The sequence below is a fragment of the Catharus ustulatus genome, chromosome 22 (assembly GCF_009819885.2).
Source record: "Catharus ustulatus isolate bCatUst1 chromosome 22, bCatUst1.pri.v2, whole genome shotgun sequence".
Lineage (NCBI taxonomy): Eukaryota > Metazoa > Chordata > Aves > Passeriformes > Turdidae > Catharus > Catharus ustulatus.
The window spans coordinates 4,363,224-4,382,238 of record NC_046242.1 but is presented as its reverse complement, the minus strand read 5'-3'; the positions used below and the strand labels follow the sequence as shown (position 1 = coordinate 4,382,238).

The 19,015-nt window shown below is 43.6% G+C and overlaps 1 protein-coding gene across 4 annotated transcripts in view; it reads right to left on the bottom strand.

The window, feature by feature from the left end:
• FAM222B (family with sequence similarity 222 member B) overlaps positions 1–19,015 on the bottom strand; it is a 33,795-nt gene that overhangs the window by 1,808 nt on the left and 12,972 nt on the right. For 2 of the 4 annotated variants that reach the window (XM_033078313.2, XM_033078315.2), the window contains exon 2: positions 6,040–6,167. The exons of the other annotated variants lie outside the window; for them this stretch is intronic. In XM_033078313.2, the coding sequence (XP_032934204.1) occupies positions 6,040–6,121 (82 nt within the window). In that variant the 5' untranslated portion in view covers positions 6,122–6,167. The remainder of the gene's footprint in view (positions 1–6,039; positions 6,168–19,015) is intronic. 4 annotated transcript variants of the gene reach the window in all.

Here is a 19,015-nt window from a genome sequence, read left to right as displayed (position 1 = left end):
GGTAAGCAACGGATCAACCCCAGGGCAAGACAGTCACACAGCAAGGGTAGAAAAGCTCCAAGGACTCAAGAGGCAAGGAAACTTCATCCTGCCAGACCAGCGGGTCATGCAGCAGATACCTCATTCCCTTTATTACCTGGTGACCAACACAAGCCTCAGTTCAGCTTAAGGCAAGTCCTGCCCAGGGGAGCAAAACAAAGCCATGTTCTCATCAGAGTATGTTTGCAATTGGACAAAAATTGTTACAAACATCAAATTGTCTCCATCAGAAATATTCCTCACAGCTTGCAGTGCTGGGCTGGTTTTTATTCTCTTAATTTAAGCTGCCTCCCCATAGCTCTTCAAACCATTTTCGGTATTTTTACTATGGAATTCAAAATCAGAAAGGTATGAATTAAACATGAAGCCCCTGTAATCCTGAGATGGGAACCACACTGTGGTGGTCTGACCCTGGCTGGGCACCTGGTGCCCCCAAAGCTGCTCTGCCACTCCCTTCCTCAGCAGGGCAGGGAAGAAGAAACACAGGGTCAGAATAAGGAAGGGGAGATACCACTCACCAACTACTGTCATGGGCAAAACAGACTCAGGGAAAGTAGTTTAATTTATTACCAATCCAGAGTAGGGTAATGAGAAATAAAATCAAATCTTAAAAGCCCTTCCTTCCAGGCTCAACTTCACTCCTGACTTTCTCCACCTCCACAGCACAGGGAGATGGACACAGCTGCCTCACCATGCTCTTCCCCATGGGCTGCACGGGAATCTGGTGCCTGGAGCACCTTCTCCCCCTCCTTCTGCAGTGCCCTGGGGGTCTGCGCAGAGCTGTTCCTCTCTCATATTCTCTCTCCTCTCTCCAGCTGCAGCTGTGTAGGTTTTTCCCCCTGCTTAAATCCATTGTTCCAGAGGTGTGTCTGTCCTGGAGCCAGCTGGCATTGGCTCCATCAGGAATGGGGGAAGTTTTTAAGCAGCTCCTGCATCCCCCCACTTCCAAACCCTTGCCCTGCAAACCCAATCCACATCAAAGCTTCAGCTCAAGCCTCCATTTACACCCCACTCCTTCCCTAGGTGCTGACATCTGAAAGCACTTGGAAGTGTCTTTCTGTGCATTAGGAAGCTCTTGTCGGCCCAAGCTCAGCAAATGGAAGGAGGCTGATTATTTTATGGCCTGCAATTATTTCTTCAGCTGACTTTTCAGGGTGGCACCTTGCTAAGGACAACATCCCCACATCACATGGAAAAATGATGTGATTACCTTGCAGGATTAAAAACATGCTGCTCCCCAGACAGAGACAAAAGGCTTCTGGAGACAGAGGTGTGGTTTCACTTCCTCTGATTTACCAGATACCTACCTGGCTCACAAGCTCCAACTGCTTCTGCAAAGAACTTCAGAAATCTAGGGAAATGTGCGTGTGTCTCTTGCCATAATCATATTCCAAGCAGAGAGTTGGGCTGTTTCCCACCACAGCTCTGCTGCCTAACTCCTATGGGACTCCTGCTGATTTTATAATCTTCAAATAATGACTTGCAGCTTTGACAATCCAATCTAGCTTTTGCTTGATTTTTCCCCCTCTCACCTTGCAAACAGTTCACTGGAAAAAAAATGCCCACCCTTTTTTCCTAAAATTTTCAGCATCCCTGTCTATCTGCTGTGCTGAAAACAGGGAATGTGGCAGCCATCCAAGAACACCCCAGCCCCATACCTGGCCCTCTGACCCAAGGAAATTTAATGCTACAGCAAAGAGCTTGCTGCTCCCAGGCAAACAGCCCTTCCTCTTGAAAATCCACATCTGATTCTTTCAAGCAAATTGCCTCCAAAAGATGAGTACCAGCCACTTCTCTCTTTGCATCCTGCAGCCTCCCGTTGTCACAGGTGAGGGAGAACAGCTCTGCTTTAAGAGCTCTCACTTTCAGAAAAGAAAGGTCAGAAAATGGAAAATAGAATGGATACCAAAAGAAAGGTTAATTATAGAAGTATTAAAAATATCTTTTGTGAAATAAGAAGCTTTACGAGCAGCTTGTCTTCCATCTCCAGCACAGCTCGTACCGCGGCGCCAGTTATACCTGTACTCCCTGTGCTGTCCACACACTGGCACAGATCATCCCTTTCTCTTAATCAAAGGAAATAGTAACCCAAACATCCTCTCTGTGCACGTCCCTGCACCTGTCTCTGCAGGCAGGTGGTTCATATCTGCCCTTTTGAGCGAGCTGCTGTGCTCCTAACGGGGAGGAGAGCCTCCGAATGGCATTTGCCAGTATTACCTTGCTTCAAAAGCCAAGGCCTTCATGAACTCCCAACCTTTATTTTTAGCATTGCCCATGCTCATTAAGATCTGTTTCTTCCCCAAGACATGACCCTGGCAACCTCCCATGAACCAGAGAAGAACCAAAGGACAAAGGATCCCATACCTGTGTGTGTTACAGTTTATGTTATGCTTGCAGACACTGTCACATTCTATTTTCAGATGAAAAATTAAGGGGATACTTTAAGACAACTTTGCCATCAAAATTTCCCAGCGTGGTTTACATTTCTATAGACAAATCAGTAAATTAAATATAAAGACTACACAGACACACTGAGTATTCTCTTATCCAATAATCTGTTTTTCTGTTACACAGAAGTTTCAGGAAGCAGCTAAAACATGGATGTTTGAACAGGCTGCAGCCATCAGTCAGTCAGACACACCTCTATGCCCAAACCTGAAGAACTCCTTCCTCTGAGAGAAAACAGCCTCTCAGTTAAACTTAATTCACCCAAGTCTGGCATCCTACTGAAGGTAAACCACCTTTTAAATCCCTTGGATGGGATCTTCTGAACCCAACCACCATTCCAAACAGCACCTGGTTTATGTACAGGTAAGATGATGCTCCTTTTACTCCAGGCTAACTCAGCCATGTTACTCAGGCCTGAATGTGATGTATTTCTAGGTTCCCCAATGTGCTTTGCTAGTAGTTCCACAGGCAAGATTCCATGACTATAATAATTGAGGCAGTAAAATATTAGGAGAAAGGCATTACATGGTAATAAGAATCTGAATATTCCATACAAATTCTCTACAAACCAATAAAGAAAAATTAGTTCTAGTAACTAAGTGAATAGGAAATCTGCTAGAATAGTGTGAAAGAAAATGCTGGTATTTGAATATCATTATTTGTGTGCAAGAGCAAGAATTCCAGATCAGGCCATAATAAAATGATGAGGCAATGGCAGAGGAAGAAGCTTCATTAGGAAAACAATGGGATGAGCTCCAGGAAGCTCCCTAATGGTGAAGGCAAGGCAGAATACTTTTATTGAAAAGTAATTATTTCATGTTTATTGTAAGGCAAAGCTGTGCATATGAGCAATTACCCCAATAAACTGATGAGCTGCAAGTTCACAACTCCTGCTAATCCTGGGGCAACCGATTCCTCTGGTCACACTCTTGTCTCACCACTGGAGCTATTTTTGTCATGGAATGAGACAGATTTCCCTGCCTCACCTCAGCACTAATGGAATATCTTTTAAGTGCATTTCACATTAAGACTTTAAAACCCACTGCTTTTAAAAGCTGCCTATGGTTAAATTTTCATTATCATTAAACAAAATACAAACAGGTCTTCAGGATTGTTGCTCTAATGAGAGCTCCTGCACTGGGACAAGCCAGAACCAGCTGTGTCCACCTTCTGCATAAAACCCTCCATTTCAGCAGTTTCTCTAAAGGCTTTACAGAAAAAAACCTCCCAAAAAGACTCAGTTTAGCTGATGATCCCATATTCAGTCCAATCTCCTCTTCTCTGACGTCCCCTCCCAACAAAATACTTCCTAAGGAGCACATTTTGCTTGATTTTGCATCATTGTCACCGAAAAATCACCTTTTATTCTCCCCAGAAGGTTTGGCACTGTTGCTATATCCAACAGCAGCTGCAGATATAGCCTGAACAATCTTGCACAAATATCCCAATTGACCAATCAGGTTTATACTGGAGTGGCTGGGAGGAAGGTGAGAATATCAATACTGGACCAGTGAGAAATCCTCTGTGTGGAAAAGAATGAATTCCAGGGTTAGCCTGAACTCAGGCTGGAATTCAACAAAAAATGCTGAAATTTGAAGTCCTTTAGTCATCAGATTCTAAAGGAAAAAATATGTGCATATTAATCTACCAAACTCCTGCTGCACAGGCCACTTGTAAGAACAAGCCCCTTATTAGAGAATGAATATGGAAAAAAAAAGTAACTGAGCTAATATGGACTTTTAAGCACTAATAAAGTCTGATCCAGAAAATTACACTTTAAAAATATTAATACAAACACCGTAAGTCTGAAGAAAGGCAATCCTGTGGAGTTCTGTGCCTTTTATAAAAGCAACAGCACTATTATTACAGCCTGCTTCCACTCCCCCATCAAAAGTCACAAGTCATTGTTCATTAAAAGATGCTCATTAACTCAGCCCTGCCCTGGCCAGGGGCTGGGCTACTCATGCATCTCCAGCAGAAGAGAAATGCACCAATTAATCGTGCCCACATCTGCAGCGGGGCTGAGCGAGGTCTGTACCAGCAGCCTCATCCTCCATATAAATCAGAACAAACCCAACAGCTGAGCATTACCACTGCCAGCCCGTGCCTGCCAGCTACTTTATGTCCTAAATTCTTTGAAATGCAATTCCCAAAGCTCTTCACTGAGCAGGACACGGCAATGCTTTCAGCACATGGATCTGCAGATCTCGAGAAACAGCACCAGGTACCATCAGGTGAGGAAAGCTGCCCAACATACCAGCATGTTGCCTTGTAAAGCTGTAATTAGCAAATACCTGATTTATGCACAGCTGCCCTCACATGAACCTCAACATTTTGCTTTAAGAACTAAGCTCTGACAAAGAAATCTCACGCAACACACAGACCTGGGTACGTCCTCACCCCACAGGCTGTCAGCAATGCTCACACTGGAAACAGGAAAGAGAAAGGAGGAGATGCTCAGTCTGATGCCATCACCAGCCCTTTGGTGAGTGAAGATTTTTATTGTTACTGAGTGTCATTACAATTACCAAGCCCATGGAGTCAGCAGAAGTGCTGTGGGGGGAGCTCAGGTGTGTGTGTGAACCGTGTCAGTCACTTCTGGCAGGACCACAACCATGAGCAGGTCACCCTTAAGTGCAAAATTATCTTCCCTATTTATTTTCTGTAGCATCACAAGCCTCACTATATGAACAGCTTAGCTACAAGTGGACTGTAAATCACTTGGGTTTAAAAGCAAACTGAGATCTCCCAACGCACATTTGAAACACAAGAGACAGGTCACAGCCCTAAGAACCAAGTACACAGACCTTACATAGAAACCTTGGCATTTCTGAAATTTCAGCTGAACAATCAATGTGCTACTTCAGTGATAAAGAGGAGAGACAGAGTAAGAGTTAAAAAAACTCTAGTCAGTAAACTTACATTCCCAAGCACAAGTTGTTCTTAAAAATACCAGTACAACTATGAAAAAAATGACAGAAGTTATCAAAAAAGAATTATCAGAGCACTCTGCAGACATATTTTCAGAGGCACCAAAGAGACATCAGAAAGAAGACGGAAACTTTGAACTTTAGTAATTTGGGCTAGCTCACTAATATTTGCAGTATAAGCCCCAGGTATGTAGAGCAAGAGCTGCTGACCTCAAAAGGTTTGCATTAAACTGATCCAACTTTTATTGGTGTCTACGAGTAATTGCACGAAGGGAAACGAAAAAGATTGAGGAAAAAGTTGTGCTGAGAAGCAAATCAGCTGGCACACTTTTAGGACAAAACCTTTTCAGCAGAGAGGCACAAATCTCACAGGAACCTCGCTTGCTGCATCCTGCTGTGGTTAAAATTAACCTTTGCAGAGCCAGGAACAGAGGAGCTGCACACATCTGAACCTCTACAGCCGTTTCTCAGAGCCTTTATTGACAGATGCCTTGAAGGCGTAACAAAAGAAAGATTCTACATTAAATAGTTTTTTTCCACTGTATCCTAAATGTTTATGTCACAGCGGTACCAGAGCCAGATTTAACAGTTAACCACATCCTGCAGACAAAACATCACTCACATTTCTGAAGTCCAGTGTTCATCTGCGTGTAAGAAAGAAGCTGAAAGGAGAGGTCGCCTGGTCCTGGCAGACAGGCCAGCATGGCAGACAGGCACTAACACAACATGGGGCATTCACTCCTCTGCACACTGCAACAACAGAGAGACAATTCAAAGTTATAATACAAGGAGGAACAGAGAAAAGAAAGAGGCAAAGAGCCATCCCTGGGTGAAGGCCTGACCAAGCACAGATGCACAACCGCTGCTCCAGTCCTCACTGCATCTCGTAATGGCAACGGAAATACTTCAAGAACTGGGTCATCTGCAGGGTTAAAACCAAAATAGCTGCCTCTCTCTCTCTCCTCTGCTGCTTGACACACAGAGAATAATCCATAGCTCTGTCCTCACATTTCAAAGGTGGTTGTTATGAATGGTAAAGAAACCACCATCACTCATTTCACTGTGTTGAAACGCACTGGTATCCACCAAGGAAACTTCTCTGGAGAAACCCTGTCAACTGCTCTTTTGCATTTAACAAAAAGGCATGGCATGCATAAATTGAAGGCAAAGTATGCAGCACTCTGCCTTGTGGCAAGATTAAGCTGCATGCTACAGCTTGTAATTTCTGTGGTCCATTAGGCTGAAAGATGAATGGCTACACTTCCTTCATTTCAGCAGAGACTCGCTAACCGAGCTGCTGTGGGGCAAGATGTGCACAAAGGGGCTGCACAGGTGCCACCATCCTCTTCTGTTTGGTCCAGCATTTAAGAAATCAAACCTCGAAATGGAGCACTAAAGCTCTTTGTATAGAAACATGGCACAACTCCCCTCAAATCCCACCAGTGCTGTGCAAAGAGGGATCCCAGCAACAAGGCTAACTGGGGCTCAAAGTGTCCAATGTTACTAGAATTATAGAGATTTAAGTTGGAAGAAGATCTCTAGAAGCCATGTGGTCCAAGCCCCTTGTCAAATCCTCCTGGCTGCAGCACTTCAGGAAGTTCTGAGAAACAGGGTGCCAGAATCAAGCTGGAGAAATCAGTAGATTTTTTCTCCTTGTCCAGATGTTCACAAGCACCAGTGCTGCTATACAGAGCAAAACCTATGGAGCAGCTAGAAAGGCTTTGGGACTTTTTATATGACCTCCAAAACATGGGAAGAGTTGAAGGATTTAAGATTTGTAAGTTGATTTAGTTTCAGTCATTGTTTCACAAACCCCAATTAAAACAACTGGGGAGGTATTAAAAGATCAAAAGAGGGGAAGGAGAAAGCTCGAGCCCAGACATGAGAAGCCACATCCGCCAAAACCTCTGAGAAGCCACTTCTGCAGCAGTCTCACTGCTGAGAGGGCACAAACAATGTGATGACAGCGATGTGACACTGTCAGCACCGCCACCTTCATGCTCCAGAAACCTCAACAGCACATTTCTGCAGAGACCTTTTAAAGACTCAAATGCAAAACCTCAGACCACCAGCACAGGTCAGACTGCCCATGGAACGTTGGCAGCAGCGGAGTGAACAGCGTGGACTCGAAGAATTCCTGCAGCACAGCAATTACTCACTGTGTACAGTTCATTAGCTCCATGTTTATGCATCTCCTCAGCTCAACACGCAAAGGTTAATTAAACCAACGGCCAAGAAATCTCATACAAATATTAATTTATGAGAGCTTCTGCATCTTCACTGAGAGAGTGCTGTCCAAAGCTGGCCGAGTGAGCCTGCTGGGTGCCACTGTGACTAACAAAAATAGTTTTGGGCACTGAATATCGGTCTGACAATGCAGGCTGCTGCCCATTCAGCCTTCCCACGCAGAGTAACACAGACCTGGTGCCGTGAGAAACACACACACTCACCTCACCAAGGTGCAGGGCTGACAGCACAACCACCACAGAGCATTTTTGTATCATTCTCCATTTCATTCCTAGGAGACAGCAACAATCTGCACTGCCCAATGTCCAAGATATGTAAAACCTTGTAAAATAAACCTAAACCTGGCTTTTCTTCTGATTCTCGGAAGGAGATGGAATTATCAGAGTCCTTCAGAAATGATGACTGAAGACCTGTCACATCCACAACATCAAGGAATTGCTTGAGGAACTGAAAAGTTGCTCAACCTTTATAGATGAGATTCAGTCGTGACTGTGGGTACACAGCATTCAGTGAAACTTTGCAAACAGCCTGTGGGCAGCAGTTCCTCGTCCCAAATCATGCCCAGCAAGACCAAAAAGACAAAACAAGAATCCAGCTCCTTTTAATCAGAAGACAAAACCACTGTGAGTTGTCAGAGCTTCACCTGAGTAAGCATCAGAAACACCCACAGTCAGCAAGAAAAAAATAATAATTGTATTTTCCTTTTTTCCTCATTTCATCAACTTCAGAAGGCTGGCACAAACAAGACCTATTTCTCAGTGAAAAGCAGACAAACAAAATTAAGAGCCTTCACTGCAGACAGAAAAACAGATCACACTATTCCCATATTCATCTGAACATCCACCTTTTACTCCAATAACGTCTGACGCCAACCAAGGATTCGCTTCCCGTCCCTGCAGGCCGAAGGAGGTCGGGGTCTAAAACATTATTTAATTGATGGCAAGTTTGTGTGCAGCCCTGAAAGAGCACAGCCGTGCTCTGACTGAGGGAGCAGCATTTCTGGCAGCAAGATGTGGGGAAGGTTTGCTCACCTGCTCCATCATTAACGCTCATTAGAGCCTGAACTGTGACGCTCTCAGAAAGCCTCTTGCTGAAGTGCCCCAGCGAGGTGCACACAGCAATAAACAGGATAATGGCACATTAGGAGAGAGAACAAGTGATTAGGAGTGGTCACAGCATTCACCTCGGAATAGCCAGGCTCCTGCTACATGACAGCAATGCTTCCTTGAAGGTCAAAACATGTATTTACAGAAGCTTTAGCTCCAGTATGGAGAGCAATGTTTTAGAGAGAGCTATAAAGGCAAGTTGTTCCCGCAGGCAGATAATCGTTTTAGGTAATGCCAAAGGTTCATAAAAGACTGGGGCAGCAATAATAATTTTAAAGGAAATATTGGACTTACAAAAATAATTTGAAGTGGAAGCCTAAAATCGCTCTTTTAGCTTGATTTGCAGTAAACGAATTGATGACATCTAGGTCACTGCTGAGCATTAGAAAAAGAAATTCAGACTTGTATAGAAGTGCTGACCATAACTCCATTGCTGAATTTCTTATTATAATTAAAATCTGCTTCAGTTTTTCTTCTCTATGAAATCAATACCGATTTTCATAACTGAGATCTCAGTATTTGAAAACAAACACATTTGAAATATCTTGACAAGTACTCCATTTATTGTTTCTAGTTAGAAATTAATTTACATTTATTCCCTTTGAGATACTCAGCACCTATTACTCCTATTACTTTCTGACCTGACTCTTCCCCAGCATGAGCTGGCATGGACAACTTCAACTCACCACCAGCTAAAAGGGACTGAAATCCCTGGATGTATTTGGGATTGAGGTGAGCACCCCTGGCTGTTTCAGGATTGGCAGCTGGGGCCATCAGCCCCTCCTGCTTGGGTTTATTCCTTCTAGTTAGTCCAGAGCAGGAGATGAACTGAACTTGGCACACCAGGACTTCTCAACAGCAGATCTGGCTCCATGGTGGCAACTTGTGTGGGCACCAGCACCTGCAAAGCTCCAGCCCCTCCAAGAATGAATGGTGTGCTACTGGAAACTGGAATGGAGAGGGTTTTGCACTGTACCAGGGTCAGTCACTTTGTCATCTAAACCAGTCAGCTGCAAACTGGAGAGTGATCTGACCAGTAGGCTGTGGCACCCAGCCATGGAGGGCTGTGAACCGTGAAAATCTCAGTTTTTAAATTGCATTTTAAACAAATTCAGTACACTGCCAACTAGCATAACGAGCTCTGTCTTGAAAATATATATATATAAAAAGATAAAGCATATCTCTAGAGGAAAACAATCATTAGATTGGAATAAATAAATAAATACCCCTCTTTGAAGTGATTTTAATCTAATCTGGCTGCGGGATATAATCTTAACAGCACACGTACTGCAGGATGCTCCACAAAATAGCAGGTTTAGACATGTGAACAGATTTTTTTTCTCCTAAGATTTATTAATAATTAAATCAAAGCATGTTAAGCTTAAGAGGGATTTGCAGTGCTTGGGATTTGGGGGTAATTGGCACATCTTCACAACGACTATTACATTCAGCCTTACTTGCATATCAGGATGTTTTCTGGTCCAGGCAGCACTGTTTCCTCTGTCACCACAAGGCTCACCAGGATGGAAGAACTCACATCCACCCACTGCCCAGGGACACCCCTGCAGAGCTAGGAATCAGTTCCAGCAGAACTTACCACAATACTGTCTTTCTTAACTTAAAAATGTATCATTTTCTGAGTTATAGTCAACCTTTAGTATTTATTCCCTCCATGCTTCTCACACCAGGGGGTACTTTTACAACCTAGAGTAAAACTTAGGTATAAAGAACCTAGGTACAGGAAATTTCTAACATAGTTCTATCATCACATAAATGGACCACATATACAGGTACTGCCAAGTTTTTAGATACACCAATCTCTGAAGTTCCTGAGAGGCCTTACAGGGTGAGAACACAAAGCAAACAATTCCCCACAAACCACCCCTGGCCACTAAAACATGGGAAATTGAGCTGGTTTAGAGGAAAGCATGTCAGTGAAGTCTAAAGTTAGGTTCCTGAAAGTAAACAGGCATGTTTGAAATTCCACGATTAACTGCAGGCTTGTTCACAAACCCCGGGGCCAGGAGGAAGCGGGAGCATCCACCCACACATAAAAAAAAAGAAAGCTCCAAACTATTCCAAGTTTCCAGCACCCTGGGGTCCCAAAAGCCTCTGTGTGAGGGTTGTTAAAGGCTTGTGGCTGCTATGCTTTGCTTCTCCTCTGCTCTTTAGCCACAGGGCAGTTCCATGAAGTTTCGTATCCACCGTGAAGTTCCAGAGCCATGGGCAGGATTCACGGCAGCCCCCCGAGCGCACGCAGCACATGCCAAGTTCAGAACACATCAATGCTGCAGGCAACAACAAAAACTAACCGGGGCTGTGAAGTTTCTTTGGTACAAATGTCTGCAAGAGCTTGCCAGGAAACGTAATTGAATCCCGGCCAATTTTCATGCTCCGAGGGAAACTCAGTGTCTCATTTACCCCCTGGCAGGCTGCTCAACACCAAGGAGAATAATTCCTTTTCCTTCTCCCGAAGTAACCTAAAATGTAGAAGTTTCAAAGGCTTGTTCATGTCAAGGCCAGACATTGAACCCCCCTGCCAACCTCAGCATTCAATACAACTCCTTCCAGGCAGCCATGCTTTGCTTGACAGTGTCTAGACCCATCCTGCAGGCTTCCTGTCTTTTTCCAGCTCTAAAACTGCCCTTTATTCTTGGGCACTTACCAGAATGGCCCTTTCCCAGGACTGCTGAAGAGCCAGAGATAAATCTTAGCGTTTCCTGGAAGAAAATTACCAAACCAGCACTGTATTCATCACCGGCTGGTATCACATCCTCTTAATGCTTTATAAATGGAAAACTGAAAAACAGTGGGCAGAGAAGTTGCCCTCTGAAATGGCAATAAATCACAATAGCATCCAGCGGACTTGGGGATAAATAAATAGGAAACTGAACAATAAAAGTGGCCTTTTGTAGCACGGGGAGTGCACTGTCAGCACCTGCCAGCACAGGACCTTTGGCTTTCTGCATTCAGGTGGACCTTTTGTGGAGCCCTTGCAACAGTTTCAATCAAAATCAATTTTTGCTTCTTGCCATTTAATTAACTATGATTTTGCTTGTAAACCACGTCACCTTTTAGGCTGACCTCCATTTATAATGTTACTCAGGCAACAAAATTGGTTTGGTGGGGAAGGCAGAGAGAATTTAAATGCTGCCACAGCACAGCTCTGTTCCTCTGTCTGAGCTGGGATGGCAACGCCCAACAGGGAAGAACAGGAAGCAGCTTTGGGATAACAGCACTTAAATGGAATATTGTTCATATCACACTCCTCATGCCCAAGGGCTACTACTGAAGGCTTCTAGGTGAGCAATTTGGAACAGGATGCAGTGCACTAAAAAAAGCCAAGGAGGCGTCTCTCAGCTTCAGGTACTGCCACGTGTTACATCAGCTCCATCAAATTCAATCCTCAGATAAAGCAGCAGCCAGCTCAAGGTTATGATCTTAGAGTTTAAAAAGCCTTTTTTTAGGTCTGTCCCAAGAGATTATTTTAAAACACAGTACTATGCATCTGCTGAGGAGTAGAACAGTTGGCTTTAATTGTAAGATGGATTTTTACATAGCTTCTGACCTTTCATCTAATTGAGGCCTGAAGAAGAAAGAAAAAAAGAGGAAAAGCTATACGTCACTTCAGTTATTAAAATCCATCAAGCTCAGACTTTAGCCTTGGGATAACCACAGCCAAAAAATTGACTTGCAAGTAATTATCACTGCTATCTGCAATAAAAGTTAATTGGACATAATTGAACTAAAGCCCTAATCTGAATGAAGCTGTTGCTGGCAAGAAGCCTGCTCCTGCCTGCACTCTGCAAATGGAACTGCTAGCAGGAAAATGGACAAACACGAGGCTGCTTCACAGTCTGCCCACTGCAAATCAGAGCAGTTCTGCAAACAGCTCGTTAGCTGGGCCAAGATAAAGCCATTATGAGGGCCCCCAAACACACCCTTCCACTACACCCAAACAGGGTGATGTGCAGAGTTTCAAAAAACAAACTTCAGTTTTATACACCTCTTAATTACAGGCACTGAAACATAAGATACACGTCACCAGATGCTGGGTTTATCAGCCCCTGAACGCTGTCAATACCAGTACAAATAATGTACTTTTTTGAGCACGTAAAGATACTGACTCAAAAGGTTTTCAGTGCTGATAATTTACCACCTTCATGCAGTTCAATAGCCTTTCCTGTTGTAGGACCAGCTTCTTTCATCTCTGCAAGCAGAGCAGACAATTAGCTGCTTTCTGTGCTCAGCCCATGCAGGTGGCTGGGGGAAGGGAGCGTTCAACTCAATTCCTGCTGATTTGTCCATTTATATTTTGCATTTTTGTTAACTAACAGACCAGAAAGAGATCGTCAAACCCCATGCTACTCCAGAACTTCTTTACAATTTTAATTATTAACACTCTGCCCTTCACCAAAGCATATCAAAGCACTTAACAAACATTACTGAAGCCACATAACCCCTCTGACACAGGCAAAAATTGCACACGACTCCTTTTACACTTGGCTTCAGGTTTTTTGACGATATTTATGGTAGAACAGTGGTCTCCTGATGATGCACTAGTCTATGACAGGAGAGATGGAGGGAAGTATCTGGCTCACCACAGGTTCCTGACATAATTTTGAATGAAGCATTTAATCACCTGATGCCACGGTCACTCCTTGTTTAAAGGACAGCAGTAGGTGACAGTTTTCTACCTGAAGTTTTTCCACTGAAGACTGTGAAGACAAACGAAACTGCAGAGCATTTAACACCACTTTGACTTCTCACATCAGGCTTACAAGGTCAGTCTCCTGGGGACAAATGGACACAGATCACCTTTCCCCCATCCTGAGCACCACTTTGTCCTGCTCCTCTGCACCTTCACTCAGAACAGAACTTAGCTCAAGAAAGCTGCAACAAAGAACCAGTGGCATCAATTCCCTTTCATGACCCAAATCAGTGGCTTACTTTACTTTGCTCAAAGCCCTCACCTCTTTTTAAGAGTATTTTTAGATTTAACTCTGCATTCTGCAATGTGGCAGGAGCTGACAGACAACACAGGAGTAAAGTAGGTCTTGCCAGGTGTTGCAGGCCACTCCCGAGGTGAAGGAAAGATGTAGAAAAGACAAGTCAGGGCAATTGTAGGGCTTGGCCAAAGCTTCAAATGAGGATTTCTGGCTGTGCTTGAAACACAAATACTAGTGGTCAGTTGTGAGACAGGTGAGATACTACTTTTACCACGGGAACATATGCAAGAAGTAGGAAAATCGACCTGCCTGAAGTCAAAAGTAATTTGAATAACTTTGTATCTGCCTCCTCTCAATTTTCACTATGCTAAAGCACTCTGACCTTTATTTAATTTTCTTTCTCCTTTTATATGGTAACTTCCAACTTCAAATTTTTATGTACTGGTGGGAAACAGGGATGAAGCCACAAGCTTGTATGTATCCTAGCTATGTTCATGGGTGTACATGGTTCCATGGATATTTGGGGAGAGAGCAAAGGATGTTACAGCTGAACCACAGCAGCTAAGAGCACAGGCCAGGTAAACACAGCATTGTCATCAAAATAACTTGCCCTGGGTATCAGGCTTACATTTTTCTTTTCAAAATGCAAAACAGACTCCCTACCCACTGCTGTAACATTCACAAAAGATCCCATTTTCCTCCACAAGATACTGTCAGGCACAAACAAACACTCTTCCTCCAAAGCACCCATTGTCCTCGGGGCAAACTAAACCCAACTTCTCCCTACACGCTCGAGCAGCATCTCCAACATCAGAGCAGCTCTGAAATATGGAACAAGACTTACAGACACGAGTGTGCCTGTTCTCATGTGAATGTGAGGGAAAATTAAGGTTAGCTGAGATGACTCCCATCCAAAGGAAACCCAGAACAGCCCAGCCTCTGCCAAACTACAGGATGCTGCTCACACACAGCCCAGTGGAGGTACCATGCATTCCCACCAACAGACATTCTCCATCCTTTATGCAACTTCCTTCTGCCTTTAAGTGATAAGAAACCAAAATACACACTGACCCCTTTCCCATAGGGGACAGCCTGCAGTTATAACCTCAACATCCTCAGCAGGAACCGGGTTATGTGCAGCTTTCCTACGTGTTCCATGTGTGGGAGAAGCACAAGGTTATAATTCTGGGCTTTACTTCACCACACAGGACATGCAAGAATTGTGAGCTTCCTCATGCCACTCTCGGGCAGAATTCCTCCCTCTTGACTTTCTTGCTTTCCCAGATCTGAAAAGGAAGTTTTTCTTACGTACAGCAAACAGCTGCAGAGGCAAAGGGGAAAGGAAACATGAAACAGTTCCCTCTCCTGCGGCTGCTTCATAAAGATCACCATTTTCATTATCTCCCCTCACTCCACACTTACTCTGTAAAAGCCCTGAATTAAAGTCTTAATCATGACTTACAGAAATCCTTGTGGCTGCACATGACAGAAGGAAGACAGTTTTTCCTTCTAAAATATCGTTAGAAGTTGCGGATTACGACAGTTCCTGGGTAGGAAAGCAGCTATCTTCCCCTGTTTATTACAAGCTGATTATTTAAAAAATAAAATAAATTCAGAGCTAACTCTGAACAAATTTTACCTCTATTCAACAGACAAACAACAGAGCAGACATTTGTTAGCTATTGAAAAATATGTTTTGAGTACTGTTTTAAAAATAGATCCACTTGAAAATGAGAAATATTTGCAAATAAGATGAGGCAGAATGCATTACACTTCATAACAAAAGAAAAACTGAACTTGTATATAAAGGAATAAAAATAGGAAGTGACTCACTTTTGGACCAGGTGTGCTGGTGGTGTATGAACATGGGCTCATGGGGAGGTTGGATTTTGGTTTGCACTGGTCATGCACGTGAACCATTTTGACCTGTACAATCACACTGACAGTTTGGTTTAGTATTTCTCTCTCTGGACACTGAATTATGGTCCCACACGTGGTGAAATTTTAACAGCCCATTTACAGAGCCAGTAGTAAAAAATACATTTTTAAGATCCAAAACTGAAGATCTCTGTCTGATTGTGCACAGCAACAGAGCTTCCTGCTGAACCATGAACACATCACCTCTTGGATACACATCTTATCACTTGTAAGGGCAAGATAAGACCTCCTTCTGTAGTTGGAGATACCGTGCAGCCAGCTGCAAAGATGAAAAGCATTTTAAGAACCTCAAACAGAAGCTGCAACACACGTACAAAACACCCACCAGCAGAAAATAGAAGCCATCAGGTGCATACCAAAGAGCTGGACCAGACACTTGGGATGGTGTTTTCCTGTCAACCTTCACAACAAGGTGCTGGTGTCCTGCTGGCTTGTCCTGACACAGACTTAATGTCCTTATCAATCTCTCAGGAAACTCAAAGGCCACCTCGTAACAACTCCATAGAAGAAAGGACAAGAAATACATTAGTTGTGAGCTACGGTAAAGAGTCTCTGCTATCCTCACTGCTTTCCTGAGAAGCATGAAAAATGGCCACTTTGCACAGCTGGCAGTTCAAAACAGCCACAGGGAAAGCAACACGAAAGTGCAAGGTGCCTTCAAAGCCTCTGCACACCACAAGCACCACAGGTTTTTGTCTGAAGACCTGATAAAACACTTTAGCACAATTTCACCTGACTCCTTCAGCAGCTGCCAACACACCACCTTTACCTGAAGTTTATATTCATGAAAGATTCCTTTTCTTCACAGAAAGTTATACTGACTACAGGATGTTTTTGTTTGCTTTTGTGCATCTTTCCTCCTCAGCACTTGCCTTTTCCTTTATAAAAAATACCCAAAAATACCAACACACAGAGCAATAAATAAATTGTATGGGCAGGACACAGAGGGAACTGAAACTGTACCACAGGCAGGGAGATCCCTTTGCATGGCAAACACAATGTGGCTGTGTGGGAGAAGAGAACAAACACTGCTGCTGCAGCCTGCACCTCAACAGCAGACAGAGCACAAAGCTGCCTGCACAAAGGTGAGCTCCTGGTAACCATCTTCAACAGCCCTGATCTCCACTGTGCATTCCCCACTAAAAGTATCCCCAGGTTTTAATTTCCAATTTGTCTTTCCAGCCACGAATTGCTACAGTCAACAAATTCAAAAAGGTAAATTTTTCTACCTTCAATTAACCGCATTAGTAGTGTTTATAACTACGTGATTGATAAATGCTCTACAGAAGCTGTAATTAATGTATTTTTTCCTTGGAACACACACCGAACCCCTTGGCGCTCAGACACTTAATGAAAAGCAATTTATCAACTTGCTTTGAACAGCTGAATCTGACTCCTTAATGCAGAGAAGTAACACACTTTGCTTTAAGCACCACCACTCCGAGAAAGGAATGCGCAGCGCGACATTCCAAATGCCATCAGACTCGGCTGGGATTTTGATCGGGATGACAGCGACCAGAGCCCTCATCTCCCTGGGTATGATTCAGTCTGGCTTAACTGGGATCCTTTCCTCCTGGGATGCAGTTGAGCAGGAGATTTGTGCAGATGTGCTTTTGCAGGATGGGGGATCGGGAGCGCCTCTTGAGGACACGGGACAAAGTTCCAAATTCTCCCCACGCCTGGCACGCGCGCGTCGGGAAGCGGCAGCTCCGAGTATTTCAGCCTGGACATGTGTTCAGCTGCTCACAAAGCAGACAAAAATAAAGTGCTTAAAGAGTGTTTGAATGCTAATTTCTCAAATTGAGCATTGCTTTGTATAGTTGACATAGGCAAAAAAAAAAAAAAAAAAGAAAAAAAAAAGGAAAAAAAAAGGAGAGGAAAAAGAAGCATTCAGGAGGAAAAGTCTGACATCACAGAATATTTTATGTTGGTATTAACCACTGCAGGGGATTAACCAACCTTCAAAGCCTAACATTTAAACTCCCATTTCTGAGAGTATAGGCTAGAGATTTCCAGTACAGAAACTGGTCTATACTCCATGTGGCACACTGAACGTAAGGATTACATATTTCCATTGCACATGTAAGCCTGTTTCCCATTCCTGCAGGGTCCTGCTCTCTTCCATTTGTCTTTTGATGCAGATAAAAGCTAATGCAGATTGCAACTGCTGATACAGAGAAAGGCGCAAGACAGCGAGCCTTTGGACTAAGGAAAAAAGGGACTCAGGTCCAGACTGCTCGAGCACGTCAAGAGATTGTCTTTGAAACCATAAAACTAGAAATGAAAGCACTGCGTTTTTATTTGATTTGATCAAAGAGACTAGAAAGGAGGGGGAGAAAAATCACATCTTATAGATGCAGGGTAGCATTTAACTACTTCACACATGATGTGGGACCAGCTGATCTCATACAGATATGAATCTGGAGAAAAAACAAAGAGGTAAAGTCACTCCAGCTCTGCAGACACTGCCTGCACAGAGCTCCAGGCTCTGCAAAGAGCAACAGGAACCTGTTTCAAAGCCAAGAAAGCCACTGGAAGCACATACCCAGCCCTCGCCACGGGCACAGGTTTCCAGTCTCCAGTGAAGAGCAGAGGAGTGAGCTCCTGTCAAATCACAGAAAATAGACTCCGAATGTAATGGCTACTTGAATAAATCACTGATGACTCCCTGTTCCAGTGCCCTGACTGTGGGATAGCAGCACACTGTGGCAATCTTCCCAAGGAGGGCTTTGGACTGCAAGCTGCAAAGGGACAAAGACTGAAATTCTTGAAGGGAATATCTGCTCCAGCACGTGCTTGGCACCAGGAGAATGAAGCTCTGCAAAGTACAAATGGCACTACAGGTAACAGCTCTGCAGATCCCAAATTGCAGCATGGAAAAAACAGATACCTATCACTGCCACATTCCCTAGGAGAACAGATTTTAAGTAGCTGCTCATGGAAATTTCTAACTGCAGAAGGGGAAGTATTTAGATTGCCTCTGGGCTGAAACCATCTAGGTCTTTGCCTTTCACTAAAAATTAAGCAGAAGTCATTTTAACGAGGCAGGCAGACAACAGTCTTGCACAGGAGATCAAAAAGCTCTCCAGATGTTTATTTTAAATGAAATTCAGAAGCCAGTATAAACCAGATTTTAAACACTGAATAATCCTTACCATAATTTGCATGAGAAAAACAGGCAAAAGGTTCCATCCTACTGCTCTGAAACTCTCCAGGAACATGCAGGGTTGAATTTTGTTCCTAGACTCTTCAGATAAGAATCTGAAATATGAACAACTCCACATTGCAATCTGATGGCTGTTAAGAATGTTTTTCCCCTGTGCTGTACACTTGGATGCTTAACACATACACACAAGGG